Consider the following 27,470-nt stretch of genomic DNA (forward strand, 5'->3'; position numbering starts at 1 on the left):
TTGGGTTAGATATTTTTCCTTTAATATAAAGTGCCCTGGAATAATTTCACGGCAGGGGAGGAAGAACGAGGTTTAAGAGGAATGTGGGTCTGTTTTCTTTCCCGGATGGATTAGCAAGCAGCGAAAGACGTCAGGAATGGTCTGCAGGTTCAATTGCCACGGCCGCTCAGGACTTCTTGGACCCTTGCGCCTTCTGGATTTCCTAAGAGCGGAGGGAAAAAATGGCTTTGAGGCTCCGTTCAACAGCAATGCAGAGAGGTATCCACTCACTCTAGTACAGCAATTCCCAACCAGGTGGATTCACTTTGCCCTTTGTCCTATTCAGAAGCTTATAGGAAATTAAAAGGTCAACTATTGGATAGAGAGTTCTCTACCCTAATCACCGCAGCCAAGAAAACGTGCTCCCCCCTGTATTTTTCTCTCCCATTTGAACGGGGCCACTTGGCACACTACCTGTATTGCTTAATAAACCCTGTTCAAAGGAGAGCCATAATGCTCGCCAGGTTTAATGTTATGCCTTCTGCCTTGTTACATGGCAGATTTAATAAGCAAGAAAAGGCTAAAAGATTGTGCCCATGTAACGACGGCTCAGTTGAATCTCGGGCGCACCAATTACTTCACTGTCTCAGATTCAAGGAAATCAGATCCAAGTATGTGAATCTCACTCCTTTACATTTACCCGATCTCCCCGATTTATTTAGATTACACTACTTGTTGGACAACCCTGATCCTTCTCTCTGTATGATAGTGGCAGACTTTCTCCTGGAAATTACTAAATGCCAGTAGATTTCCTTCATCCTAACATGTATATCCTGTATTGTATATGCTTTTAATCTGTTTTTATTATTGTTGTACTGCTGTCTATGCCAATAACGGCTTGCTTCTTAAGATTCCCAACCAGGGTTCCGTGGTACCTTGCGATGCCATGAGCATGTCCCAGGGGTACCACGGCAATACTACTGACCCCCTCACTTTTGTGGTGTCTCCCGCCGGCGCCAGCAAGGACATGGAGCTGGCCCATGGGGCAGGGTCTGCCGCAAGGTCAGCAGCCACCACCCATCCACCCCCGTGCTTCCCTTCACCCTGGGAGGGGAAGGTGGGGAGAGGATGGCAGGGGTACCGTGAGATATGAAGAGTGAGGTCAAGGGTACCATGACGTCAAAAAGGTTGAAAAACACTGCTCTAGTGCATAGGCGTCAAAATCGCGGCCCTCCAGATGTTATGGACTACAGTTCCCCTCATCCCCTGCCAGCATCATGGGATGAGGGGAACTGTAGTCCATAACATCTGGAGGGCCACGAGTTTGACACCTGGGCTCTAGTGTCTTGACAAAAGGGACCCCGTTGTCCAAAACACCATCCCACAGAACCAGAAAAAGCAGCCAAAGACCCCTTCCGCACATGCAGAATAATGCACATTCGATCCACTTTCACAATTGTTTGCAAGTGGATTTTGCTATTCTGCACAGTAAAATCCAGCTGCAAAGTGGATTGAAAGTGCATTATTCTGCATGTGCGGAAGGGGCCAAAGAGCACATAGCTCATTGCTACATCATCCATCCTGGCAACTGCAGCATACAACGGAGACAACCAAAGTGCTCTGACAAAGGAACTGCATTGCAGCCAAACTGTAACGAACTATAAGATGTGCATATTACTATATATGTGGTGCAGGGAAAATAACCTCGTTCTTAATACTAACAAGACAAAGGAGCTTATAGTGGACTATAGAAGGAATAGCTCAGAAATTCAGCCCTTGACTATAAATGGAGATCAAGTAGAGCAGGTGGCTAGTTTTAAATTTCTGGGCGTTATGATTAAAGAGGACTTGACCTGGGGCGTTCAGACTGCCGCGGTGGTTAAAAAGGCCCAGCAAAGACTGTACTATCTGAGACTTTTAAGGAAACAACAACTGAATGGAAAACTCCTGGTGTCCTTTTACCGCTGTGCTATAGAGAGTGTCTTAACCTACTGCATCTGTGTATGGTTCTCCAGTTGCACAGGGGCAGATAGGAAGGCGCTCCAAAGGGTGATCACTACTGCACAGAGGATTATCGGCTGCCCTCTCCCCTCCTTGGAAGAACTCTATAATGCCAGAAGCCTAAAGAAAGCCCAAAATATTCTGAGAGACCCGTCTCATCCAGCACACTCTCTTTTTGAACTGTTACCATCCGGCAGACGATACAGGTCTATCAAACCTAGAACAAAGAGGCTTAGAGACAGCTTCTACTCTAGAGCTGTGGCTATGCTAAACTCCGCGGCTTCGTGTTGATGTGTTTGGGGCTGTGTAGGGATGGGTGGAGGAAGGGGAAAGGGAGGATGGGGGATGAGTCTGAAATGGTGTGCATCGAGGAATGCTGCTGTAAATTTCGTTGTGCGTGCACAATGATAATAAAATGCTTATGCTTATGTGATACTAATGTATATAGTGTACGTGTTTTCTCTCTCAGTTAAAGTAAAGTTCTCCTTATGTTTTATGAACTTCTAAGGTAAAAACGGCTGGTCTTTTGAGAGATAACTATTCTCATTTGAAGTGCCGCACAATCCACATTTCCGCTCAATACTCTGCTTGACAGGATTATATATTCTAAATATACCTGCTGCCCTTCATTTTCTTCCGGCACTAGTCGCTTTCGAGAGAGGCTCGCACACCAGGTAAGCTCACACACCAGGTAAGCTCGCACACCAGGTAAGCAAACTTACCTCTACGAGAATCTTCTTCAGCTCGGAATACGCCACGTCGACGTCGTCGTTAATGATGATCAAATCGAAAAGGCCAGGCTCCTTACCTAGCGGATTGAGACACCAAAGATTGAGATTGAGACTCCTTATCTAGCGGATTGAGACACCAAAGAAAACAGCATTTAGATCAGGGATGTCCAACCTTGGCCCTCCAGATATTCATGGACTACAGTTTCCATAAGGTAGTGCTGGCAAGGGCTGATGGGAATCGTAGTCCATGAAAATCTGAAGGGTCATCGATCGGACACCCCTGATTTAGATGATCTTAAGATCCATTCTGAGGGCCTTTTTCAAACACTCACCGATTCAAACATATGCTCAAAACAACCCTGCAAGATAGCTTAGCTTAGGGAGATTGTGTGACTGGCCCAGAGTTACCCAGTAAGCTTCATAGCAGAGTGAAGATTTGAACCCAGGGCTGCCTCCACACTCTGCCCTGCCTTGGATTTAGCCTGCCTGGTCACTGGTTAAGCTAAGGTGTCTGCCTTCCCTTCCCTCTCGATTACTTATTTTGCATTCTCCAAGAGAAGTCTGCCTGCTAGATTTTTATCCTGCTGTTCCTCCGAGGCATCCTTCCCATTGATGAAAGGAGGGGAAACTGCGCCCAGGGCATGAACTGCCCGCGTGCGTGTCCCCTCCCGCCCCCGAAACGCCCCTGCCTCCGCCCTTGACGTGTGACAGCAATGGCGGCACCCGGCACAAGCCGCCCCAGATGTCCTCATTGCCACTAGGCGTCTGACACTTCATTTGCACCTTCCCACTTTATCCACACAACACCCCTGCAAGGCTGGCAGAGTAAGTGATCAGCTCGAGGTCACCCAGCAAATGGAATTCAGACCTCTCAGAAAATAACTCAGACCTTTAACCACTACACCACACTGTCTTTCTGGTCTTCTAAGATGATTTCTGGGGACAGGGAAGATATTCTAAATCCCAGACTCTCTCCCTCTCCCTCCCCTCTTGCCCTCTCTTTCTCACACATACACAGAAACTCCAAAGTACTCACTAAGTTCCATGTCTATAGAAGCTGCGTTCAGCCGCTTCTGCAAGCTCTCCTCCGTTTCCGTCTGCCTGTCTCGTAGTCTCTTTTCCTAAATGCCACATGGAAAAAGAAAATAAATTGCTTCATTCTCCACTTTGCTTGGGAAAACGGCCCACAGGTCCCTCCGGCTTCTGCCTCCAAACACTCCTCCTTGTGGCAGGGTATTCTAAGGCACGCACGAACCACAAATGCAATGAATACAGATCACAGAGCACATTTCAATGCAGTTCGAGGCTGCTCTAATAACTTAAAAGCACTTGGGATGATAAGAACATAAGAACGAGCCAGCTGGATCAGACCAGAGTCCATCTAGTCCAGCTCTCTGCTACTCGCAGTGGCCCACCAGGTGCCTTTGGGAGCTCACAGGCAGGATGTGAAAGCAACGGCCTTCTGCTGTTGCTCCCGAGCACCTGGTCTGCTAAGGCATTTGCAATCTCAGATCAAGGAGGATCAAGATTGGTAACCATGGACTTTTGTTCCTATACAGAAAAATACTGAAAATATCTTATTTCTTAGTTGGTTAAACCATGGTTATGGTCTATTAATTATTGGATACAAAATATGATTCATTCCTTAGTCTGTTGAACCATGGATATGGTCTACTAATTTTTGGATGTTATAAATTTATTCTATATGAACTGTTGTGCCAAAATTTGTTGAAGAGAAAACCATACTTAGATACATATTACATTGGTTTAGTGCAACCTCCGTCTTAAGTGTGTGACGCGTTTCTTGGTTCTCATTACATTACACACACATTTGGTTTTTGTACGTGGATCAAGATTGGCAGCCATAGATCGATTTCTCCTCCATAAATCTGTCCAAGCTCCTTTTAAAGCTATCCAGGTGAGTGGCCATCACCACCTCCTGTGGCAGCATATTCCAAACACCAATCACACGTTGCGTGAAGAAGAGTGTCCTTTTATTAGTCCTTATTCTTCCCCCCCAGCATTTTCAATGGATGCCCCCTGGTTCTAGTATTGTGAGAAAGAGAGAAAAATTTCTCTCTGTCAACATTGATGTTACAGGGGCTCCGTAGGCCTACCTTAAACAAACTTTAGTTCGTGTACAGGTGTTATGGGAAAGGAAAAAAGGAGGACTCAAATACGATTCCTTTAACCATTTTTTTAAAAGCAAAAAATGAAGAGTTTGGATTTATACCTTGCTTTTCTCAACCATGATGAGTCTCAAAGTGGCTTACAAACTCCTTCCAGAACAAATACCTTGTGGGGTAGTCTGAGAGAACTGTGACTGGGCCAAGGTCACCCAGCAGGCTTCATGTGGAGGAGTTGGGGGAAACAAATGCAGTTCGCCAGATAAGAGTCTGCCACTCATGTGGAGGCTTGGGGAATCGAACCTGGTTCTCCAGATTAGAGTCCATCGCTTCTAACCACTACACCAGGCTGACTCTCCAATGGAACACCTATTCAATTGAGTGAGGGCAGCCAATAACAAGCCCTGGCTTACAATGGCCACACCCACTTCCTGGAAAGCTTTGCAGGAGCCCAAGGGAGTAAAATCAAGGGGCTACTCTTAAATTACACGATTCCACTTCAGTTCTTTCTCCTTTCCATCTTGAGAGGCAGTGTGGCCTAATGGTTAGGAGCAGGTGCACTCTAATCTGGAGAACCGGGTTTGATTCCCCGCTCTGCCACTTGAGCTGTGGAGGCTTATCTGGGGAACCAGATTAGCCTGTGCACTCCCACACACGCCACCTGGGTGACCTTGGGCTAGTCACAGCTTTTCGGAGCTCTCTCAGCCCCACCCACTTCACAGGGTGTTTGTTGTGAGGGGGGAAGGGCGAGGAGTTTGAAAGCCCCTTTGAGTCTCCTTACAGGAGACAAAGGAGGGATATAAATCAAAGCTCTCCTTCTTCATCATCTTTCTCCACGTTTCAGTTCTCTTGGAGGAGGATCCTCTCTTCTCTTGCTCATGAAGAAAAGCATCCTGTAACATCTAAACAGAATCAAATGCCCACTTGGGCTAGATGGGATAAATATATAATGGAAAAATATTCAATATAATGTCTACAGCAAATAATTGTATATATATATGTATATATATATGTGTGTATATGTGTGTGTGTGTGTGTGTGTGTGTGTGTATATATATATATATGTCTTCTGAGGGTACCCTGAAATTTTGGTGCCGCTAGCTAGCATAAAAACTGCACCCCCTGCTGGCCGGCAAAGTAAAAACACTCAAAAAAATTTAATGACCCGCATATAAGTCGAGGGGAGCTTTTTCAGCATTAAAAATGTGCTGAAAAATTCGACTTATACATGAGTATAATGTATATATATATATATTATTTGATCTTCTCTGGAATTTGCTAGGATGAATATGAGAAATGTGTTGATGACCACGGGTGTTAGTATTGAAGAAAACGCTTATCGATATCCAAATAAAACTGAGAAGTGAAAAAAGACTAGGGGAAGTCAGTTAGAGCATAGGGATAGATTAGTAATAAATAAGTATAGCAGCACAGTAGAACTATTGACAAATAGATGGTTAAGCTAGTTATATAGTGAGCCGTAAAGATGAGCGAGTAGAAATGATTAATGTTAGATACATAAGTGTACTCTTCTAGTACTATCTTTGTTAATCTATGGGAAATGGATCTATTTGTCAGGCTGCAATATGATTTTGTGTGTTATTATTGCAAATATTTAATAAAAATATATATATTTTTTTAAAAAAGCATCCCGTGGGCCAACGTTTCACAAGGAGGAGTGTTTGGAGGCAGGAGGCGCCCCCTGGCCCCGAGTCGTGCTCACCAAAATCTCAATGGACGGAGGCTGGATGGAGATGTAGATGGGGTTGAGGTCCGTCCTCTTCATGCTCCTCACGCCCTGCATGTCGATATCCAGGATACAGATCTGGTTCTGAGCTTGGACCGCCTGGATGGCGGCTTTGCTGAGAGGGAGAAAGACGTCAGGAAAGGAGTCAAGGTTCAAAGGATGCAGGTGGGGTCTTGGAAGGGGTTGACTGTACTTTATTTCGATCTTCGTTCCAACTTGCCCCAGCCAAAGGCCGAGGTCTGTGCGGCTCGCAAGGTACATACAGTATACACAACTCAAAATGTCAACATGAATGGCTAAGTAATGGAACGTTATTTATTTTTTTTATATTTATTTATATCTTCAATTTCTATACTGCCCGATCCCCGAAGGGCTCCGGGCGGTGAACAACACAATTCAAAAAAACATTAAGCAGGAGCAAATCGTACACAATACAATACGCAGGCTCCATCCTATTAATCATCAATAAAACATCTTATTTATTTATTTATTTATTTATTGGTTAAACTTATATACCGCCCTCCCCCGGTATATTGGTTAAACTTATATACCGTGTTTCCCCGAAAATAAGACAGTGTCTTATATTAATTTTTGCTCCCAAAGATGCGCTATGTCTTATTTTCAGGGGATGTCTTATTTTTCTGTGTTCTGTTCATCAGACATGCTTCCAAACAAAAACTTTGCTACGTCTTACTTTTGGGGGATGCCTTATATTTCGCACTTCAGCAAAACCTCTACTACGTCTTATTTTCCGGGGACGTCTTATATTCGGGGAAACAGGGTACCGCCCTCCGCCCTCTTAAAAACTCTTATAAAACAGCGGATAACAGTTAATAAATAAACAAGAGGCGTCCAAGACCCCAATTAAAACCTGCCCCAAGAAGGAGGACGGCGAGCCCCTCAATATGAGGGGGCTCTGATGTAACAGCGCCAGGGCAAGAGCAGTGAGGGAGCACCATATCAGCAGCTGGACACTCCAAAGGCCCGGTGGAACAACACGGTCTTACAGGCCCTGCGGAACTCGCCGAGGTCCCGCAGGGCCCGGACAGTTGGAGGAAGGGTGTTCCACCAGGCCGGGGCCAGTGCTGTATAAGTCCTGGGCCATGTGGAGGCCAGCAGCATCATTGAGGGGCATGGGACCACCAGCAGGTTGGCCTCTGCTGAGCGCAGAGGCCGAGTAGGGACGTATGGGGTAATGCGGTTATGACGATGAAACCTCAACCAGTTACCTTTCTGCCCCACCCTCACCCCAAGCCTCACCTTTCCACCTTCCCCCATGCCAAGCCTCACTTCCAATACTCCCCCCAGCCCAAGCCTCCACATTCCATTTTCAAAAGGTGCAGGTAATGTCCGTCTGTGCTTCCTTCTGTGGCGTAGTGATTAAGAGCAGATGCATTCTAATCTGGAGAACCAGGTTTGATTCCCTGCTCTGCCACTTGAGCTGTGGAGGCTTATCTGGTGAACCAGATTAACTTGTGCACTCCAACACACGCCAGTTGGGTGACCTTGGGCTAGTCACAGTTCTTCAGAGCTCTCTCAGTGCCACCCACCTCACAGGGCGTTTGTTGTGGGGGAAGAAGGGAAAGGAGATTGTAAGCCCCTTTGAGAATGGGGGGTATAAATCCAACCCCCCCTTGAGAAAGGCGGGGTATAAATCCAAATTCTCTTTCCTCCCTTCCTTCCTCTCTTCTTCTTCCTTCCTTCCTTCCTTCCTTCCTTCCTTCCTTCCTCCCTCCCTCCCTCCCTCCCTCCCTCCCTCCCTCCCTCCCTCCCTCCCTCACCCCCTCCCTCCCTCACCACCCCCCATTGGTCTCTGCTCTATACCCAGAGGAAGGCAAAGATCCTTCTCACCAAGCCATACCAGGGGGCATAAAACTCTGTCCTCAAGATGGAATGATGAAAATTTGATGGAATTTGAACAATAACGGATTGTATAGCTAACAGCCTAGGAAAATGCAAAGATCTATCTTGTCCAGTGAGCAGCAGCAAGGAAATCTACTGCACGTTCATCTGTTTAGGTCGGACTCTATCCAATGCAACTTGTCTCTGTGAGTGCACATGTGTGTGTGTGGGGGGGGGGGGATCTCTCCTGAACCCACATCTAAAGGATGATAACACTGGAGTTTTTAATGGGATTTCTAGCTTTTGACCAGTTATGTTTGTAGACTCATATGGTTACAGAGTTATTATTCACTTTATTTAATTCAATTTATCGGCTGCCCTTCCTCTTGCAGGCTGAGGGCGGCTTCCAACAATAAAAGATCCAATAAAACCCATAAATGTTTCCTTCAAGCTCGGCACCATTTGTTCCAGTGGGCTAACGGTGCCTAAATGACACCCCCTAAAATTATTATACCACGTATCACAGAGGAAAGGAAAAGGAACAAATTGAGGAAAAATAAGTTGGGGAGAATGGAACACCTACTAGACAGACTCCGTTGCTACCTCAACCACTAAACACTTATCAGTAAAAACATTCCTCGAGTGAAAAAAGAGACAAAAAATCCTGTCTGAACCAAGGTACATACCTTGTTCCATACATATTTCCAGAAAACTCTGCATTTTCCACAAATCCTCCAGCATCAATCTCCTCCCGCATCTTTTCTCTGGTCACAAAATGGTAATCTGAGCAGAAAGGAAAAAAAGGATGCTCTAAATATTTATGTGTGTGTGAGGGACTTGGGCGGGTGAATTAGATGCCTTATGTTTATTCTCAAGACACCACCGGAAGTACCGACCCCTCATTCCCTTCCCAGAGAACTTCCACAAGAAAGTGATGGACCTGCTTACATTGATGAAAATTTGATGGAATTTGATGGAATTTGATGGATGGATGGATGGATGGATGGATGGATGGATGGATGGATGGATGGATGGATGGATGGATGGATGGATGGATGGATGGATAAATGGACGGATGGATGGATATAGATAGACAGATGGATGGATGGATGGATGGATGGATGGATGGATGGATGGATGGATGGATGGATGGATGGATGGATGGATGGATGGATGGATGGATGGATGGAAGGAAGGAAGGAAGGAAGGAAGGAAGGAAGGAAGGAAGGAAGGAAGGAAGGAAGGAAGGAAGGAAGGAAGGAAGGAAGGAAGGAAGGAAGGAAGGAAGGAAGGAAGGAAGGAAGGAAGGAAGGAAGGAGAGTTTGGATTTATACCCCGCCTTTCTCAATCCACTACAGTATCCATCCCCAGCTGTGGGTATCTCCCATTACTTCTCATGGAGGGCCAGATGTGTGTGAGATCAGAGGCATATGGGGCGGGGAATGTCGCCTGGGGCAACACCTGCTCTGGGCACCCCCCTCCCCCCGGTGTGCCCCACTTACCTGCTCTGGTGATGGCCCAGCCAGGCTGCTCCTTTGGCCTGGCGGGGCTGAGAGGAGGGGTGTGGGGGGGGGAGATTCTCCACTTCCCCCCACGTGACCCTCTGGCACACGCCCATGTGACCCCCATATGTCCCTGTGAGCCTCTGGCTGGGATAGGGACTGAACTTTACTACAGGTCTGGCAAGGCCTACAGAGAACTCTCTCAGTCCAACCTACCTCACAAGGTGTCTGTTGTGGGCGGGGGGAAGGTGGGATTTTGGAAGCCGCCTTGAGTCTCCTTACAGAGGCGAAGAGGGAGATATTAATCGAACTCAGGGAGGCATTGACTTCTCTCCAAAGTGAGCCACAAGAAGTGCCTCTAACACGTGGTTCTTGATCTGGGATTGATGTTCCAATATGTGTCTCTCCACTCTACAGGTCTACTCCCTTTTATTTGGTACTCTGCTCTCGCCTGTACCGGCTCTCTCTTGGTTCAGCCTCAGCCAAATTTCTGAAATGTGTTGAAATAATTGTGTACTTTCAGTGGGGGGGAGGGGGGATTAGGGTGGGGGATGGGGTTGGCTTTTAATGGAGATTTTGCGATGGTTTTAGTGACTTTCTAATGGTTTTTTAGGATTGTGCCCCACCCAGGGACTTTGATGAAGGGCATGAAATAGCCGTTCTCACTACCTTCCCCACCCTTTAATCTCCAGGGTTTTCCTAACCCACATCTGGCAGCCCTATAACTTGCTCCTGTGGGGGGCTCATTTGGATACTGACCTTTCCCATTCACTTCGCCGGGTCTTGGATTCCTTGTGGTATCTGAAAAGCAATAAGGACATTTTGTTTAAAAGGTACTTTGACTGCTTGAGGAAATGGCTGGCACTCCTACCCATCAGAAACCTTTTCTCTTTCTCATTTCCCAGCCATGATCTATTCTCTGTTCAGCTGAAGACTGATTTCTCTCCAAAACAGTGACAGGAAGGCCCAGCTGGAATCAGGGCAGACTTTGTAAAGAAGCGGGCCCAGGTGGAAAGAGGTGGTAAAGAGGGGCCAGAAAGGCAGAACGGACAGAGTTTTTTCCACCCCAATTAAGGAAAATTTGGGGGCGGGGTGGGGGGACAAGATAAAGAGAGGCAGGAAGGCCAATTACTTGTTGGGAACGGAGTGGAAATGACGTGCTGCAGGCGTGCAGTGTGTCTGCAAGAGGAGGCGGAGTCAAAGTCAATCCCTCCCTCCTCGCTTTCACAGAAGGAGAATAAAAAAAGATATGAAGAAAAGTCCAAGGGCAACCAGGGGTGGGGAAAAACAGGGAATTAAAAAAAAAGGGAAGCATGAAGGGAAATAGGAGACCACACACACTGACCAAAGGCACCAAATACCAACCTTACCGTCTACCTCACAGGTGTCAAACTTGCGCCCCTCCAGATGTTATGGACTACAGCTCCCATTATCCCCTGCCAGCATCATGATGCTGGCAGGGGGGATGATAAGGAGCTATCGAGAATCCTCTTTATCTAGGCTGCCAACAGTTTGACACCCTATAATCTACCTGATGCTACCATTGGCTACTGCAGTAGGACCCAACCTTTTCATCTGAATGAGGCTAGCCAATGATAAGCCCTTACAATTGTCCTGCCAATGTCTGAAAAGCTTGGTAGGGACCAAAGACAGTGATTTTGGGTGCCGCGGTGCCCACAGGGACCTCGTTAGGGAACAGTGGTCTAGTGCTGTGGTGGCGAACCTTTGGCACTCCAGATGTTATGGACTACAATTCCCATCAGCCCCTGCCAGCATGGCCAACTGGCCATGCTGGCGAGAAGTGAGTGTCTGCAATCCTGGTATCCTGGAGGTATAAAAGGATTCCTCCCACCTGGTCTAAAATAATATACCATCCGTGTACCTCCCAGGTAAGTTTGGCATTGAAAATATAGAAGGCACACACTGTGGTGTAACCGCAGGGGAAAAAACCTGAATTGTCTTCTTCTGGGGAAGGCAGTGCAAACCACCTCCACCCCACCCCCCTCACCCCCAGGCAAAGCACTCTCTTCAAAATCATGGACGGCACCACACTGAGAACCAGGGGCGAAGTGAGGGGGAATTGCGCCCCGCCACGGCAATGCACAGTGCGCACCTGGGGCAAGAGGCCCGCCCCGGCCCCGCCCCCTGGCAGCTACGCCACTGCTGAGAACTGTAGAAACCGACTCACTCACGGGACACGCTGAAGCCAAAGACGTTCTCATAATCCTTCAACAGCCTTTTCAGCAACGTGCTCTTCCCTGCGCCCGAAGGGCCGCTCAGAACGACTGGTCTTGGTCCTACCATCACTAGGGGAGGGGAGGAAGGCAAGGCAGAGAGGAGAAAAGTAAATTACTTCTTTCTTGGAAACATGTTTTTCATAAGCTCCCGCTGCAATGTCCTGATCTGCTCCAAGTCTGTCCATCTCTTTGACCTCGGGCTAGTGAGAGAGGTCATCAATGCAGAGGGGAAAGGAAACAACTTGGAATACCTCTGAGAGAAAACTGCCCCTTCTCAAGAGTCCCTGGTCCCTAGAAACTGCAAATGGGGAATTATCGCTGTTTCCACGGCTTTAGACAGGCATCAGCGACACGAGCTGCCATCAAACCAATCCCTACCAGCCCCTCAAGGCTATTTCCATGACTACAAACCACATCAAGGACAAGAACAGGACCCGCCCTGTAGAACAGGTTTGGAAGCAAGAAGTCCAGAGAAATGGGATAAATTGTCCAGCAACCAAACCGAGTAAGAACATAAGAACTAGCCTGCTGGATCAGACCAGAGTCCATCTAGTCCAGCTCTCTGCTACTCGCATTGGCCCACCAGGTGCCTTTGGGAGCTCACATGCAGGATGTGAAAGCAATGGCCTGCTGCTGCTGCTGCTGCTCCCGAGCACCTGGACTGTTAAGGCATTTGCAATCTCACATCAAAGAGGATCAAGATTGGTAGCCAGAGATCGACTTCATAAATCTGTCCAAGCCCTTTTTAAAGCTATCCAGGTGAGTGGCCATCACCACCTCCTGTGGCAGCATATTCCAAACACCAATCACACATTGCATGAAGAAGTGTTTCATTTTATTAGTCCTAATTCCCACCCCCCACCCCCAGCATTTTCAATGAATGCCCCCTGGTTCTAGTATTGTGAGAAAGAGAGAAAAAATTTCTCTCTGTCAACATTTTCTACCCCATGCATAATTTTACCTAGAGCTTCAATCCATATCCCCCCTCAGCCGTCCTCCTCTCCAAACTAAAGAGGAGTCCCCAAGCGGCTGCAGCCTCTCCTCATAGGGAAGGTGCTCCAGTCCCTCAATCATCCTTGTTGCCCTTCTCTGCACTTTTTTCTATCTCCTCAATATCCTTTTTGAGATGTGGCGACCAGAACTGAACACAGTACTCCGAGTGCGGTCGCACCACGTGTGTGTGCTTACTGATATAAAGGGCATGACAATGCTTTACCCAGTTTTATTATCAATTCCTTTCCTAATGATCCCCAGCATAGAGTTTGCCTTTTTCACAGCTGCCATGCATTGAGTTGACATTCCCATGGAACTATCCACTAAGACGCCCAAGTAAAGACCTTGGAAACAAAGACAGCTTTTCTCCAAGGTTGGGGATAAACGAAAGGGAACCAAGGAAAAATATGGTCCCATTCAGTCTGCAAGACTCTCCCATCGTCCAGACACATTTGGTTTTCATTTATCTTATTTGCTTCGTTTTTTTCAATACCGCTTCTCTTTGGCTAAGAACTCAAAGCCATTTACATTAAATGTCCTTACAGTCCTTCATATGCAGAGTTAGGCTCATTTTTATTTGCCCCAATAGTCATAATCTTACTTACACAGAACTTCATTTTCCATTTGCCCTCTTTGCCCATCTTGATAAACTTTGGTTAAAGAATAAAGGAAGAGACTTGACCGAGACTTTCCCTCCACCTCTAAGGCTACGGAAGAGTCCCATTTAATAAGGCACAGAGCATCCAAAAATCCCCCAAGGGGAACAACAAATGGTGGCTAGCGTTGGGCACGAAGCCCCCTACCGCAATCCCGCGCCCAAACTTTCCCAGCCTTACCTCTTGTGTTCTGGACTCCCTTTTAAAATGCGAGAGTTTGATTATTATTTTTGCGAGCAACAAGCTGCTCACGAAAGGAAGAAAGACAAGAGCAGGGAAAATGCCGCTGAGCTATTTGCGAGCATCTTAAGCCGTAATGCCAGGTCCTTCGCCTTGAGACGGCCAATGAGAAGCCAACCCACAAATCCCCCACCGCCTCCTCTTGCTGGTTCTTTCTGTCCTCCCTCCTGCTCTCTTTAACGGTTTAAAGCTTCAGCCGGCCTCTCTCTGTGCCCACCCACCCACCCACCCGCTGGAAAAGATGGCTGTCCTGCCTTTGTGTATCCATTGGCTCCGCAAACAACAACACAACCCAAAGCTGGAACTCAAAACAAAGAAAAGGAGCACCCCTCGATAAGTGTGCAGTCGTTCAAAAGAGCAAAACAGGATCCAGTTTTGCTCTTTTGAACAAATATTTCCTGCTTCAGCAGCTGGCACACAGTAGGGGAGCCAGGTGCGTTAAAGTCTCAGGCGCGTCATCTCCAAATCGGTCTCTGTTTTTAGCCCACCTTCTTTCAAAGAACTTGGGCCAGCATACACATTTTGCCCCCATCGATTTCTCCTGACAACAACCCTGTGAGGTAGGCCAGGCCGAACGATCGTTCCGCAAGGATCCGGCCTTGGGTCTCCCGGATCGTCGATTAACCACTACAGCAAACTGGTTTCATGGCTGCAAAGAGGTGCCAGTTCTTGAACAAACAAGGGTTTATTTTATTCTTTCTCACTTGGTCTCACCTGTCTCTCTCACTTGGTCTCAAAATGGATTATGTGGCAGGGGTCTGCAACCTGTGGCTCTCCAGATGTTCATGGACTACAAATCCCATTAGTCCCTGCCAGCAGCTGATGGGCAATATAACAAGCTTAGTTTCACCTAGTCTTTATCATTCCCCATCAAAGAAAAGCCAGAATAAACCCAAGTTCTGGGTGCTGCAAGCTTGCAAACACGGTCCCAAAATTTACCAGCCCCCCCTTTGGCCATTCATATCTGAGTTTCTCACCTGCGACACCTAAATTCTTATTTTATTTTTCCTTCATTTATATCCTGCCTTCCTCTCCAACGGCACTCAAAATAGCATTCATTGTTCTCGCCTGTTTTAAGCTCACAACAACCCTGCAAATTAAATCAGGTTAGGCTGAGGGGTTGTGACTGGCCCAGGGTCTCTGAGATCCTAGGCCAATGCTCTAACCGCTATGCTATATTGCCCTGTACGTTTTAAGAGCAGTCAGTTAAGAAAATAAAAAAGTCTTAATGAGCCTAAATGGTGCCCAGCAGGAACCGGAAGCATTTTAGGAGCTCACGTTGTGTTTACTTGATTTCACCAAATGTGGTAGACTTCAGCATTGCCTGACTCACAATCCAAACCTGTGCCAAGATTATGTCTGGGGTGGGAGGCACAGAGCAAAAATTACCGGGGGGGGGGGGGGGGGGACAACACACCAGGAATCATAAGAAGCATTCAGAGGGTAGGCAAATCTATTCCCTTATTCAACAGGAATTACGTTGGAGTGACAGGTAAAGAAGCCAGAGGATCAACGCTGGAAGAGATCAACAGAGGTTCCGCTCAGCGTGGAGACTTTGCATCCAGAGAAAAGAAGATTAGCAGCCAGGTTTCTCCCCGAGACACTTCTAATCACCTTTCCTATTTATACCATATCTCTTTCTCCTGTAGGCGCACCTTGAGCAGCCTTCCGCCGTGTGGAACCGAAGGGCAGACAAAGGAGAACGGGGGCACCAGCTTTCCCGGCTGAAAGGTTAATGCCAAGTGACCGCAGGAGATGGGCAGTTTGCAGCAGAAGTTCTACAGCAGGAGTGGACAGGTGACCAGGAAAACACCCACTGGGTACTCCTAAGTATTCCTAAGTCAGTGGTGGCGAACCTATGGCACGGGTGCCAGAGGTGGCACTCAGAACCCTCTCTGTGGGCACGCGCAAACAGAGTCGCCTCCCACCCCCATCCCCCACACATCTAGGCTGGTCTGGGCTGCTGGGCTCAATTATTAGCATTAAACGTAAGACCTAGTTTTGGGGAAGCCGTGTAGGTAACCCTATTAAGCGCTGTTAAACCCCATGGATTTTCATGCGAAGAACAAAAGCACGATCCTTTACCTGGGAGTAACCTTGGTTGCTGGCAATGGGGCTTGTTCTGAGTAAACCCTCCTAGGGTTGTGATTCACCCGTTGGAAGAGTTGCACGGTTGCTTCAAAGCAAAGCCACCGACTACCACCAAGCTTACTCCCGAGTAACACATGCCTCGGAGACAACAGTTTTTTCTAAGCTAAAACTTTAGTATTCAAGTTAAATTGCCGTGTTGGCCCTTTGTGATAAATAAGTGGGTTTTGGGTTGCAGTTTGGGCACTCGCTCTCGAAAAGGTTCGCCATCACTGTCCTAAGTGTTGAAAGCCAGCTAGCTGAGTATTATGAGATTGGACACTCTCCCATGCATCTCAGGGTCTGTGGAAGAACCTTTGCTAGGCACGCAGCCCCTGGCTCCTCCAGTTGAAAGGAGCAGGCAGAGTCCCAGGACAGCAGCCGCCAGTCAGAGTAGACAATCATGGCCTTGATGGAACAGGGGTCCCATTCAGTAGAAGAAGAAGAAGAGTTTGGATTTATATCCCCCCCTTTCTCTCCTGCAGGAGACTCAAAGGGGCTGACAATCTCTTTGCCCTTCCCCCCTCACAACAAACACCCTATGAGGTAGGTGGGGCTGAGAGAGCTCCGAGAAGCTGTGACTAGCCCAAGGTCACCCAGCTGGCGTGTGTGGGAGTGCACAGGCTAATCTGAATTCCCCAGATAAGCCTCCACAGCTCAGGCGGCAGAGCTGGGAATCAAACCCGGTTCCTCCAGATTAGACACACGAGCTCTTAACCTCCTGCGCCACTGCTGCTCCTAGGTAGTTTCATGCATCCCAAGATCCACTAAAATGGAGATACACTGAACCTCTGACTTTCAGCACGCAGAGCATGTAATGGGCGGCTGCCCCCCTCTGCAGTTTAGACAGGATTTCCGAAGACGGCTGCTATTTTCAGCTCACAAGGAAAGACGCCCTGTAGCAGTGATGGCGAACCTTTTCGAGACCAAGTGCCCAAACAGCAACCCAAAACCCACTTAATTATCGCAAAGTGCCAACACGGCAATTTAACCTGAATGCTGAGGTTTCAGTTAAGAAAAAAATGGTTGGCTCTGAGGCGTGTATTACTCAGGAGTAAGCTTGGTGGTAGTTGTTGGCTTTGCTTGAAGCAACCCTGCAACTCTTCGAATGGATGAATCACGACCCTAGGAGGATTTACTCAGAAGCAGGCCACATTACCAGCAACCGAGCTTACTCCCAGGTAAAGGATCGCACTTTAGTTCTTTGCATGAAAATCAGTGGGGTTTAACAGCGCTTAACAGGGTTACCTATACTGCTTCCCCAAAACTAGGTCTTAGGTTTAATGCTAATAATCGAGCCCAGCGGCCCAGGCCAGCCTAGATGTGCGTGGGGGGAGGGGAGCGATTCCCCCCCACATGATGAACTCTGTTTGTGTGTGCCCACAGAGAGGGCTCCGAGTGCCACCTCTGGCACCCGTGCCATAGGTTCGCCATCACTGCCCTATAGAAATGAGCGGTCACCATTTCACAGTAGACTTGATTATGGCTTGCTGTCCTTGAAAAACTATAATCACAGAATTCTAAAACCATCTCTCTGGAACCCCGGAACTATTTAATTAATGCGCTGTCTAAAGCTTTCACAGCTGGAATCAACTGGGCTGTCTGGTAGTTTTTGCTCAAATCAAAAATCTTTTGTAAAAAAAGATACTGTGGATGTAAACTGGCTCCTTAGACCAGCTCCCAAGGGCATCCAGCCAAGTAGGAAGTTTATTCTAGCTTACAAGACAGGCTTATTCAAAAAACCCCAAAGAACTCCCAGGGAGGGTGGCGCATAAATTCCCCAGAGGAGGGCAGCAGTAATTGGATATTTCCTGCTTCAGCAGCTGGCACACAGTGTTCAACGGAGAATCACAGGGAAATGGAAAAGTCATCCTGCTCAAATTACTAGGCGTGTGGATAAGCACGTGGATATAAAAATCCCGGGAGAGCACTCCAAACACGGCTTACAGATGTACCAAGCAGCATCCTGAATCTCCGTGCCTCCCCAAACCAGGCAGGTATATTATTTTAAAAGATGCAACCTCTGGGAAAAGCAGTTTAGCTTCTTTGCAGACTTCAGTTTGTTCTGTGTTCAGAGAATGGGCCAATTAAAGAAGAAGAGTTTGGATTTATATCCCCCTTTCTCTCCTGTAAGGAGACTCAAAGGGGCTTACAAACAGCCTGTGAGGTGGGCTGGGGTGAGAGAGCTCCAAAGAACTGTGACTGACTAACTAACCAACTAACCAACTAACCAACTAACCAACTAACCATCTATCTATCTATCTATCTATCTATCTATCTATCTATCTATCTATCTATCTATCTATCTATCTATCTATCTATCTATCTATCTATCTATCTATCTATCTATCATATTTATATACCGTTCAAGGTCACCCAGCTGGCATGTGTTGGAGTGCACAGGCTAATCTGGTTCACCAGATAAGCCTCTACAGCTCTAGTGGCAGAGCAGCGAATCAAACCTGGTTCTCCAGATTGGAGTGCACCTGCTCTTAACCACTACTGCTCACTGACAAATATTAGTCATTCTCCCAAGGGCAGGCCCCATCTATAAGAACAGCAAATTGGTGACAGACCATTTCAGAGGACAGCCATGTTGCTGTCCAGTATAGAGGTGACATCCTTCAGGTGGAGCCGAGGGACCTCCCAGAATTACAGCTGCTCTCCAGACTACAGAGAATAATTCTTCTGGAGAAAATGGCTGCTTTGGAGGGTGGACTCTGTGACTTTATACCTTGCTGATATCACTAGCCTCCTCAAACCTCACCCTCCCCTGGCTCCGCCCCAAAATCTCCAGGTATTTCCCAACCCAAAGCTGATAAACCTGCTCCAGTAACACCTCGCAGATCAACTAGATTTTCACAGCATATACTTTCAAGACTCAAAGCCCTCTTTGTCCATTGCGGGAGGGGTGTTTGTCAGATCTCACAAAAGCAGATTTGACTCTTGAAGATCATACCTCCCCCTCCCAATTTTGTTGGTCTCTACAGTGCCAGAGGACTAGAGTCCTGTAGTGCAGAGTGGTAAGCTGCATTACTGAAGTCAAAAGCTCTGCTCGTGACCTGAGTTCGATCCCGACGGAAGTCAGTTTCAGGTAGCTGGTTCAAGGTTGACTCAGACTTCCATCCTTCCGAGTTTGGGAAAAAGAGTACCCAATCTGCTGAGATTCAGCAGAGATTACTGGGGAAAGAACGGCAAACCACCTTGAAAACAAAGCCTGCCTAGTGAACGTTGTGATGTGATGCCACCTCGTGGGTCAGTAATGGCCTGGTGCTTGCACAGGGGACTACCTTGCTTCTGGACATGATCTGGGTGACATGCAGATATTCTTACCCTTCAGCCTGACTCACAAAAAATTATGCAGGAATAAGTTTTTGTTATCGAAGACTTTCACGGCTGGAATCACTGGAGTGTTGCGAGGTTTCTGGCCTGTATGGCTGTGTTCCAATAGCTTTTTCTCCTGACGTTTCACTTGCATCTGTGGCTGGCATTGATCCTCTTTGATCTGAGATTGCAAATGCCTTAGCAGACCAGGTGCTCGGGAGCAACAGCCGCAGAAGGCCCTTGCTTTCACCTCCTGCACGTGAGCTCCCAAAGGCACCTGGTGGGCCACTGCGAGTAGCAGAGAGCTGGACTAGATGGACTCTGGTCTGATCCAGCTGGCTTGTTCTTATGGCATTTTCAGAAAGATGCCAGCCACAGATGCAGGCGAAACGTCAGGAGAAAATGCTATTGGACCACAGCCATACAACCCGGACACCCCACAACACTCCAAGTTTTTGTTAGTCTTGACAGTGCTTCTGGCCTTCTGTTTAATTTTGCCATAACAGACGACTCCTGTAGCTTGAAAAGATGGTATGAGAGAAGCACCCCAATGCACCCAAGAGCTTCCCTCTACATTCATCACTTCAAATGCTTTTCACTCTATGCCCCATTTTTTTGCTCCAGGGCTGGCAGCTCAGGAAGGTGAAGAGACAGCAGGGGTTGTCATTTACCTGGCAGCAAAAATCTTTGGCACATTCACCCATCTTGGTTTTGTCAAAATATTGATTTTTAGGAGGATGAAAGTTGACAAAAAAGTTACAAATGGATACGGCGCACAGTTCGGTGATTTGGTGCACAGTTCCCTCCCACTTTTGACAGAAGTAAAGCAAAGGAACCATCTGTAAAACGTCTCCCCTTCCCAGCCAGTGTTTGAAGGCATGCTCAGGGGATAGGGCAGTGGTGGCGAACCTATGGCACGTGTGCCAGAGGTGGCACTCAGAGCCCTCTCTGTGGGCACGCTCGCAGAGTTCGTCATGTGGGGGGGGGGGGGCGGAAAATCACACACACACACCACACACACATCTAGGCTGACCTGGGCCACTGGGCATGACCCGTTCAAAGTGTTGCATGGTTGCTTCACCAAGCTTACTCCCGAGTAACACGTGCCTTGGAGCCAACAGTTTTTTCTAAACTAAAAGCTCAGTATTCAGTTTAAATTGCCGTGTTGGCACTTTGGGATAAATAAGTGGGTTTTGGGTTGGAATTTGGGCACTCAGTCTCAAAAAGGTTCACAATCACTGGGATAGGGCAAACTTTAGGAGAGAGGTGTGGAGATAAGAAGGTGGACTACGTTTGCCCTTGATTTGCAGAGTTGAAGTGGTCTTCCCAAAAGAGCCATTCCAGAATAAAAGGGCAAACGAAAGCAGAATCTAATACACTTTCACAGGGTCGGTTAAGACAGAGCTGTTCCACCAGGCATATGGTAGAGGCAGCTCCGGGAATGTGGCAGGGGCAGATACATCAATTGCCCCCTCCCTTCTCCTTCCTCTCTAATTTATCTTTCCCGATCCCTTTTTTGGGGATCCAGTGCCAACTAAAGAATGAAATTCTAATAGAAGGAAGGATCCATGTATGGAATTAAACGGAACCTACGAGACTTTCCTTGCTGCCATGCTTTAAAATTGAATGATACGTGAAATGGTAACTTTTAAAGTATTGATAACGTTTTGTGTAATTTTAAGTCTTGATCATGCTTTATATACGGTTTTATGGAATGACGGAAACCGCCCTGAGCCTTTAGGGGAGGACAATGAACCAGTTCAATCAACAATAAAGGGAATGCTTCCTCCCTCCTGGGCACTTGGGGCTTTGCAGAATGCCCCCAGGCTGCCCATTTGGGGGGAGGGCGTGCCCACCCGGGGGTGGATTTTGCCCAGGTCCCTCCGGGCTCTTCTGCATTTTCCTGTGCACCTTGCACCCAAAGCGCCTCCACTACCCTGACTGCCAGAGCAGAGGCAGTGTGATCCAGTGGTTACAGCGCCAGGCAAGCACCTGGCGACCAAGGGAGGGGGGCTGCGGGTCGGACTCGAGAGCCCTCCAGATGGAGGCGGAGGGCGGCGCCCCGCTCCCAGGGAGAGTCCCCTAAAACCGGGAGGCGGAACCCAGGTGAAGGTCCCCAGAAGCAGGAGGGGAGCCTTTCAGTGCGACACCGTTTGGCGATGGGGGACCCCGAGAAGCGAAACACCCACCTGCGAATGTGCGGAGGAGAGCGCGGCGCCAGCTCATGAAGGGGAGACGTCGGAGCCGCGGCCCGGAATGTGGGCCAGCGCCGGGGAGGGCAGGGGCGGGCCAGCCCTTGCCGCCGGCAGCAAACCCCTCCCCTCACACCGGGAGCTGGGCCACGTCATGGCCGCGCGACCACGCCTACGGAGAGGGCGTCGCCGGGCGATGACGCCAGAACGGCGTCCACTGGATGAGAAGCCCAGGCCGCGCTCTGGGCCAGCAAGGGGCACGTCACGTGAGCGGACTCGGGACTTAGCGGGGGGACAGGAGCCTCTTGAAGGAGTGAGCCATTGGGGATCTCAGCGGCGGGGGTGCGTGGTGGGTCAAACCAACCCCGGGCTGGGGGGAGATCAAGGTAGGGAAGGGACCATTTCGTTAAGGAGGAGGGTGAGAGGGACAAACCATTATGGAAGGGGGAGACCATTGCGGGAGGGGTATTTGTCCCAAGAAAGGGGACGAACTTCTTATTTATGTGCGTATGTATATATGTATATTTGTGTGTGTGTGTATAGATATAAGAGCAGCTCCCCTTTCTTGTACGAATTCACATATGTATATATACGCGTGTGTGTCTGCATATATGTAACATATATATAAAGCACCTCCTTTACCTTGTGAGCATGTATAAGTACAGGCATATACACACACACACGAATACATCCATGTGTATATATATATATATATATATGTCCGCCGGTGTGTACATATGTACATATACAAGTGCATCCTCTTTCTTATATGTATAAGTGTGCGTGTATATACACACTCATACATACATATATATAAAACAGTCCCTCTTTTCTTGTATGAATACACACATACCTACCCGTATACCTACATATAAGCGTCTCCTCTTTCTTGTACATATGTATACGCACAGAGATATACATACATATATCTCTTTCTGGAGCCCTTGCTCCTCCAGAGGATAATGGGAACTTCTCACAATAACCCTGTAAGGCAGGCTAGGTTGACAGAGGGTGTTGCCCTAAGGTCCCGCAGTCCAGTTCATAGCTGAGTGCGGATTTGAACTGAGGGCTCTCCAGTCAAAGCACGCTGGCGTTGCCAATGAAGAGCTGACCCTCTGTAAGGTGATTGGGCCAGGGATCGCAAGAGTCGAGCTGAGAGCCATGAGGGCAAAGCACAGCAGCCTGCTGCTAGGTTGAAAGCAACCGTTAACCTTTCTTGTTTTCTTTTCTAGCAGATGCTGTAAAAAGGCCGCTGCGACTCTCGGATCATGACCTTCAAAGGCCTTTGTGGATGTTCCCCATCCTAGAGTCTGTGCTGGATGCCCCAGAACTGTGATAGAGGTTTCCCCTGAGGTTGCTTTGCTCCAGTGGCTGCATCTGAGCTCAGAATGATAGTCGTAAATAGGGCTTTAAGGTAGGGCTTAATTGATATTTTTTTTTGCTTAATGTGATCAGTTCTGTTCTGGAAGTCAGACCGAGTGGCCCCTGGCTTGTAGCTCCTGCAACCCTGAACATACGCTTTTCTTTTCACCATCACGTCACAGCTGTACAATCAATAAAATGTCCTCTGGCCAATCAGAAGCCTTCCTGGACAAAAGCCCCGCCCTCTTCCTAAAAACTCCTGGTGCCGTGGGCATGAAGTTGGAGACCAGGGCATAACACAACCAATAAGCCATGCAATAGGATTAGTATCAAAGAACAAAATGAACGACAGAGTATCGAAGCCAGTGAAGTGCAGTGGTTAAGAGTTGGTGGATTCTAATCTGAAGAACTGGGTTTGATTCCCCACTCCTCCACCTGAATGGTGGAGGCTTATCAGGTTTGTTTCCCCACTCCTGCATTCCTGCTGGGTGACCTTGGGCTAGTCCCAGTTCTCTTGGGACTCTCTCAGCCCCACCTGCCTCTCAGCCCCTCTGTTGTGGGGAGAGGAAGGGAAAGGAGCTGGTAAGCCACCTTGAGTCTCCTCACAGGAGAGAAAGGTGAGATATAAATCCAAACTCTTCTTCTTCTAAGTGAAACGGAAACTATAAAGAACTTAAAAGATTTATTTCAAGGTAAAGACAAACCCGTAGAAGCAGGTGAATCGCTGCAGTGACCTACAATCCAGTTAAGAAATCAGTTGTGAGGGCCTCATGGTTCTTGTTGTGTCTGGATCGGTTTCAGGGCCTTGCGGTCAGCAGCTGTCATTAGGACCCTGGCTCCTCCCTGCAGCCTCCACACCTCTACCAGCCAGCTGGACTCCAACCGCACCTCTATCGCTTGCATCCCGAGGGTGAAATACGGCCGGGTCTACCCAGTGCTGCTGGTCAGACCAGATGGCTCAACCATCCACATTCGCTACAAGGAGCCAAGAAGGATTCTTATGGTGAGAGTTAAATTCCATCTTTCCTGGGCGAGCAGAATTGCTTCCGGCTACGTTAGGGAAAGGGATCTTCCTGAGATATGTTGAGCGGCTGGAAGGACCAAGGGGGATACAGGAAGCTTTGGCCCTTTTCACACGGGCCATTTACAGCGGCCCAGGGACAGCAGAAATGCTGTTCACACATTGCAGCAGCGCCGTCCTATGCGGCCCCGAGTGACGTGAAGGCGCCGCTTTCCACCTACCTTCCTGAGGGAGGTTTTTGGAAAGCCCCTCTTTCCCATTGGCACGGTGCGCACCGCGCCAAAGGTGCCGCTTTCCTGTCCCCTCCACTCACCTCGTCCTCCAGCGTCAGTCTGGAGGGCTGCTGAGACCCGCCCACGCTGCCCTCTGACCCCTGGAGGTCGGAGGGCAGCATGGGTGGGTCCCTGCAGCCCTCTAGACTGATGCTGGAGGAGCAGCGTGAAATGAAGGCATGAAGAAGCTGACTCCATCGCGGAGCCGCCTCTTCTGTGCAACAGCCTCTCGCGGGGGCTGCTTTCATGCAGCTCCCATCACGAGCGGCCCCTCCCCCGGCATAATTTCTGCCGGTGGAGAGGCGCCCTTTCCGCTGTGCGGAAAGGGCCTCTGACTCTTGAAAACTCATATCCTGAAAATCTTGTAAAAATATGTTGTAAAATTCCTGGGTGGAACATGTTGGCTGCTCATATTGCTCATATTCACTTAGAAGAAGAAGAAGGTCTCACTGCGTGGATCCTGATGTGGGGTCTCATGCAGGTTAGTGTTTCCTGCAAGGAGAAAGTTAGCATGCCAAGGAGAAGGTGGTTATGGCCCCGAATATGCTACTGCTCTACTTGCCTCAATTTAGGTAACACCCTAGGGCAGTGATGGCGAACCTTTTCGAGATCGAGTGCCCAAACTGCAACCCAAAACCCACTTATTTATCACAAAGTGCCAACACGGCCATTTAACCTGAATACTGAAGTTTTAGTTTAGAAAAAACAGTTGGCTCTGAGGGGTGCGTTACTCAGGAGTAAGCTTGGTGGTAGTCAGTGGCTTTGCTTTGAAGCAACCATCCAATTCTTTGAACGGGTGAATCACGACCCTAGGAGGGTTTACTCAGAAGCAAGCCCCATTGCCAGCAACCGAGCTTACTCCCAGGTAAAGGATCACGCTTTAGTGCTTTGCATGAAAATCAGTGGGGTTTAACAGGGTTACTTACACTGCCTCACCAAAACTAGGTCTTAGGTTTAATGCTAATGATCGAGCCCAGAGGCCCAGGCCAGCCTAGATGGGGGGGGGGGGGGCACTCTGTTTGCACGTGCCCACAGAGAGGACTCTGAGCGCCACCTCTGGCACCCGTGCCATAGGTTCGCCACCACTGCCCTAGGGCAGTGATGGCGAGCCCTTATGGTACCGTCAATGCCAGAGGTGGCACTCAGGCATTTCTGTGAACGTGCTAGAAGTTCATCGTAATGTGGGGGGTGGGATGGAAAATCACCCCCCCACACACACACTACACATCTAGGCCTGGCCTGGAGCTACCGATCCTTTACCTGGGAGTAAGCTCGGTTGCTGACAATGGGGCTTGCTTCTGAGTAAACCCTCCTAGGGTCGTAATTCACCCATTGGAAAAGTTGCACAGTTGCTTCACCAAACTTACTCCTGAGTAACGTGCACCTTGGAGCCAACCGTTTTTTCTAAACCAAAACCTCAGTATTCAGGTTAAATTGGCGTATTGGCACTTTGTGATAAATAAGTGGGTTTTTGGGTTGCAATTTGGGCACTCGGTCTCGAAAAGGTTCGCCATCACTGCCCTAGGGGATGCTGCAGACACACTGAACTGTGGCTGCAGATTTCAGGGGAAGTTGGGGAGGTTCTAAGAAATTCTGACATAGTGTGATGGGCATGGCCACAAAATGGCTGCTGCAAGAGGCGGAGCCTGTCACAATATGGCTGCCACTAGAGGTGGAGACGGTAGCAAAATGACCTCTGCAACTTACCTTCAGTCACACAGCGAATGAAGTTCCTTGTGTCATGCTGGTAGCTGCTGCCAAAGCAATATTTTAAAAATCTGCCCACCGTGGCGCCCAGAGTCACCCTGTTGGGGGATAGAGCTGATTGACTTTGAAAGAGGAAGGGTCTGAATCCGAGGGGTCCATTTGAAAAAGTTCCCTTTCTACATCTAGATGCCGGTAGACATCAACACTCTCCCAGAAGCGGAGCGGAGGGCCCGGCTGAGGAAAAGGGACTCCGCCAAGATAAAAGTGAAAGAGGAGGTTCCCTTTGAAGATGACTTTAATTTGGACGACTACAGGAAATTTTGGAAGAAGAAATGAACTTCCTTTCAGAAGATTTTTAGAGCAGAAACTCTCTGACACTTCTGCTGTGCTTCGGAAGACTTTTGTTGGTGTATGAGTAAAGAGATTTTTTCCAGTTTCTGGATGTCCTTGTTTTATTTTTGAAGGTGTGAATTCACAGATGATGCGTTTTGCATTTGTTTTATTTATACCTGACTTTCCCCCCCAGTTGGAATTCAGGGGTCAGATCCGTCTCATTAACAGTGGTGCTTTCTTCCCCATGCAAAGAGCTTTCCCCTAAAGTGGCCGGAAATGTGTTATTTATGTTTATTTATTTCATTTAATTCATTGATACCCCCGCCTTCCTCCTCAGCAAGAACCCAAAGCGGTTCACGTCATTCTCCTCTTTTCCATTTTATCCTCCCTGTGAGGTAGTTTAGGCTGAGAGTGGGTGACCGGGCCAATATCACAGCAGGCTTCCCTGGTAGAGTGGGCATTTGAACCATAAAAGTGCCATAAAGGAGTTACATGTATGGAAAACAATATAAGAAACCAACTTCTCAGCCTTGCTGTGAACGTTTTTAATAGTTAGAAGAGGAATAGTTGGTTTTTATACCTCATTTCGCTCTACTTTCAAGGCTATAAGGGAAGCAGTTAAGAGCTCATGTATCTAATCTGGAGGAACCGGGTTTGATTCCCAGCTCTGCCACCTGAGCTGTGGAGGCTTATCTAGGGAATTCAGATTAGCCTGTACACTCCCACACACACCAACTGGGTGACCTTGGGCTAGTCACAGCTTCTCGGAGCTCTCTCAGCCCCACCTACCTCACAGGGTGTTTGTTGTGAGGGGGGAAGGGCAAGGAGATTGTCAGCCCCTTTGAGTCTCCTGCAGGAGAGAAAGGGGGGATATACATCCAAACTCTTCTTCTTCTATAATCGCCTTCCCTTCCTCTCCCCACAACAGACACCTTGTTGGTGGGGCTGAGAGAGTTTGAGAAGAATTGTAACTGGCCCAAAGTCATCCAGAAGGCTTCATGTGAAAGAGCAAGAGAATCGAACTCAGTTCTCCAGATTAGAGTCTCCTTTTCACGTGGAGGAGTGGGGAGTCGAACCC

General features: G+C 48.2%; 2 protein-coding genes across 10 annotated transcripts; one reads left to right on the top strand and one right to left on the bottom strand.

Annotated features, from left to right (window-relative positions):
- Window positions 1-21,833, bottom strand: GUK1 (guanylate kinase 1). Of its 4 annotated transcripts, none has more exons than XM_048511687.1 (8): window positions 21,695-21,833; window positions 12,117-12,234; window positions 10,688-10,729; window positions 9,113-9,209; window positions 6,561-6,699; window positions 3,748-3,832; window positions 2,703-2,788; window positions 1-202 (listed from the first exon to the last, which is right to left on the bottom strand). In XM_048511687.1, exons 2-8 carry the CDS (start codon window positions 12,148-12,150, stop codon window positions 167-169), a joined length of 519 nt encoding a protein of 172 aa, XP_048367644.1. In that variant the 5' UTR covers window positions 12,151-12,234; window positions 21,695-21,833; the 3' UTR covers window positions 1-166. The 4 variants fall into 4 exon arrangements, with proteins under 4 accessions (XP_048367644.1, XP_048367642.1, XP_048367645.1 ...); XM_048511685.1 differs by having other exon boundaries at window positions 12,121-12,234; window positions 21,695-21,827; XM_048511688.1 differs by lacking the exon at window positions 21,695-21,833 and adding an exon at window positions 13,995-14,146.
- MRPL55 (mitochondrial ribosomal protein L55) lies at window positions 21,762-26,495 on the top strand. Of its 6 annotated transcripts, none has more exons than XM_048511692.1 (4): window positions 21,864-22,039; window positions 22,930-23,111; window positions 23,861-24,062; window positions 26,246-26,495. In XM_048511692.1, exons 2-4 carry the CDS (start codon window positions 23,086-23,088, stop codon window positions 26,393-26,395), a joined length of 378 nt encoding a protein of 125 aa, XP_048367649.1. In that variant the 5' UTR covers window positions 21,864-22,039; window positions 22,930-23,085; the 3' UTR covers window positions 26,396-26,495. The 6 variants fall into 6 exon arrangements, 4 of the variants coding, with proteins under 4 accessions (XP_048367649.1, XP_048367646.1, XP_048367648.1 ...); XM_048511689.1 differs by having other exon boundaries at window positions 22,933-23,111; XM_048511691.1 differs by having other exon boundaries at window positions 21,864-22,010.
- The last annotated feature ends 975 nt before the right edge of the window (window positions 26,496-27,470 follow it).

This window comes from Sphaerodactylus townsendi, linkage group LG11, assembly GCF_021028975.2.
Source record: "Sphaerodactylus townsendi isolate TG3544 linkage group LG11, MPM_Stown_v2.3, whole genome shotgun sequence".
Classification (NCBI taxonomy): domain Eukaryota; kingdom Metazoa; phylum Chordata; class Lepidosauria; order Squamata; family Sphaerodactylidae; genus Sphaerodactylus; species Sphaerodactylus townsendi.

Excerpts from the sequence above, each read along its gene's own strand:
- GUK1 (XM_048511685.1), bottom strand. The coding sequence starts at position 21,731 with ATGAGCTGGCGCCGCGCTCTCCTCCGCACATTCGCAG. Across the intron at positions 9,210-10,687 it reads CGGCGAAGTGAATGGGAAAG|ATTACCATTTTGTGACCAGA; the intron begins GTCAGTATCCAA and ends CTTTCTGCTCAG. Across the intron at positions 2,789-3,747 it reads TTCTATAGACATGGAACTTA|GTAAGGAGCCTGGCCTTTTC; the intron begins GTGAGTACTTTG and ends TCAATCCGCTAG.
- MRPL55 (XM_048511692.1), top strand. The coding sequence starts at position 23,086 with ATGATAGTCGTAAATAGGGCTTTAAG. Across the intron at positions 23,112-23,860 it reads GTCGTAAATAGGGCTTTAAG|GGCCTTGCGGTCAGCAGCTG; the intron begins GTAGGGCTTAAT and ends GATCGGTTTCAG. Across the intron at positions 24,063-26,245 it reads AGCCAAGAAGGATTCTTATG|ATGCCGGTAGACATCAACAC; the intron begins GTGAGAGTTAAA and ends TTCTACATCTAG.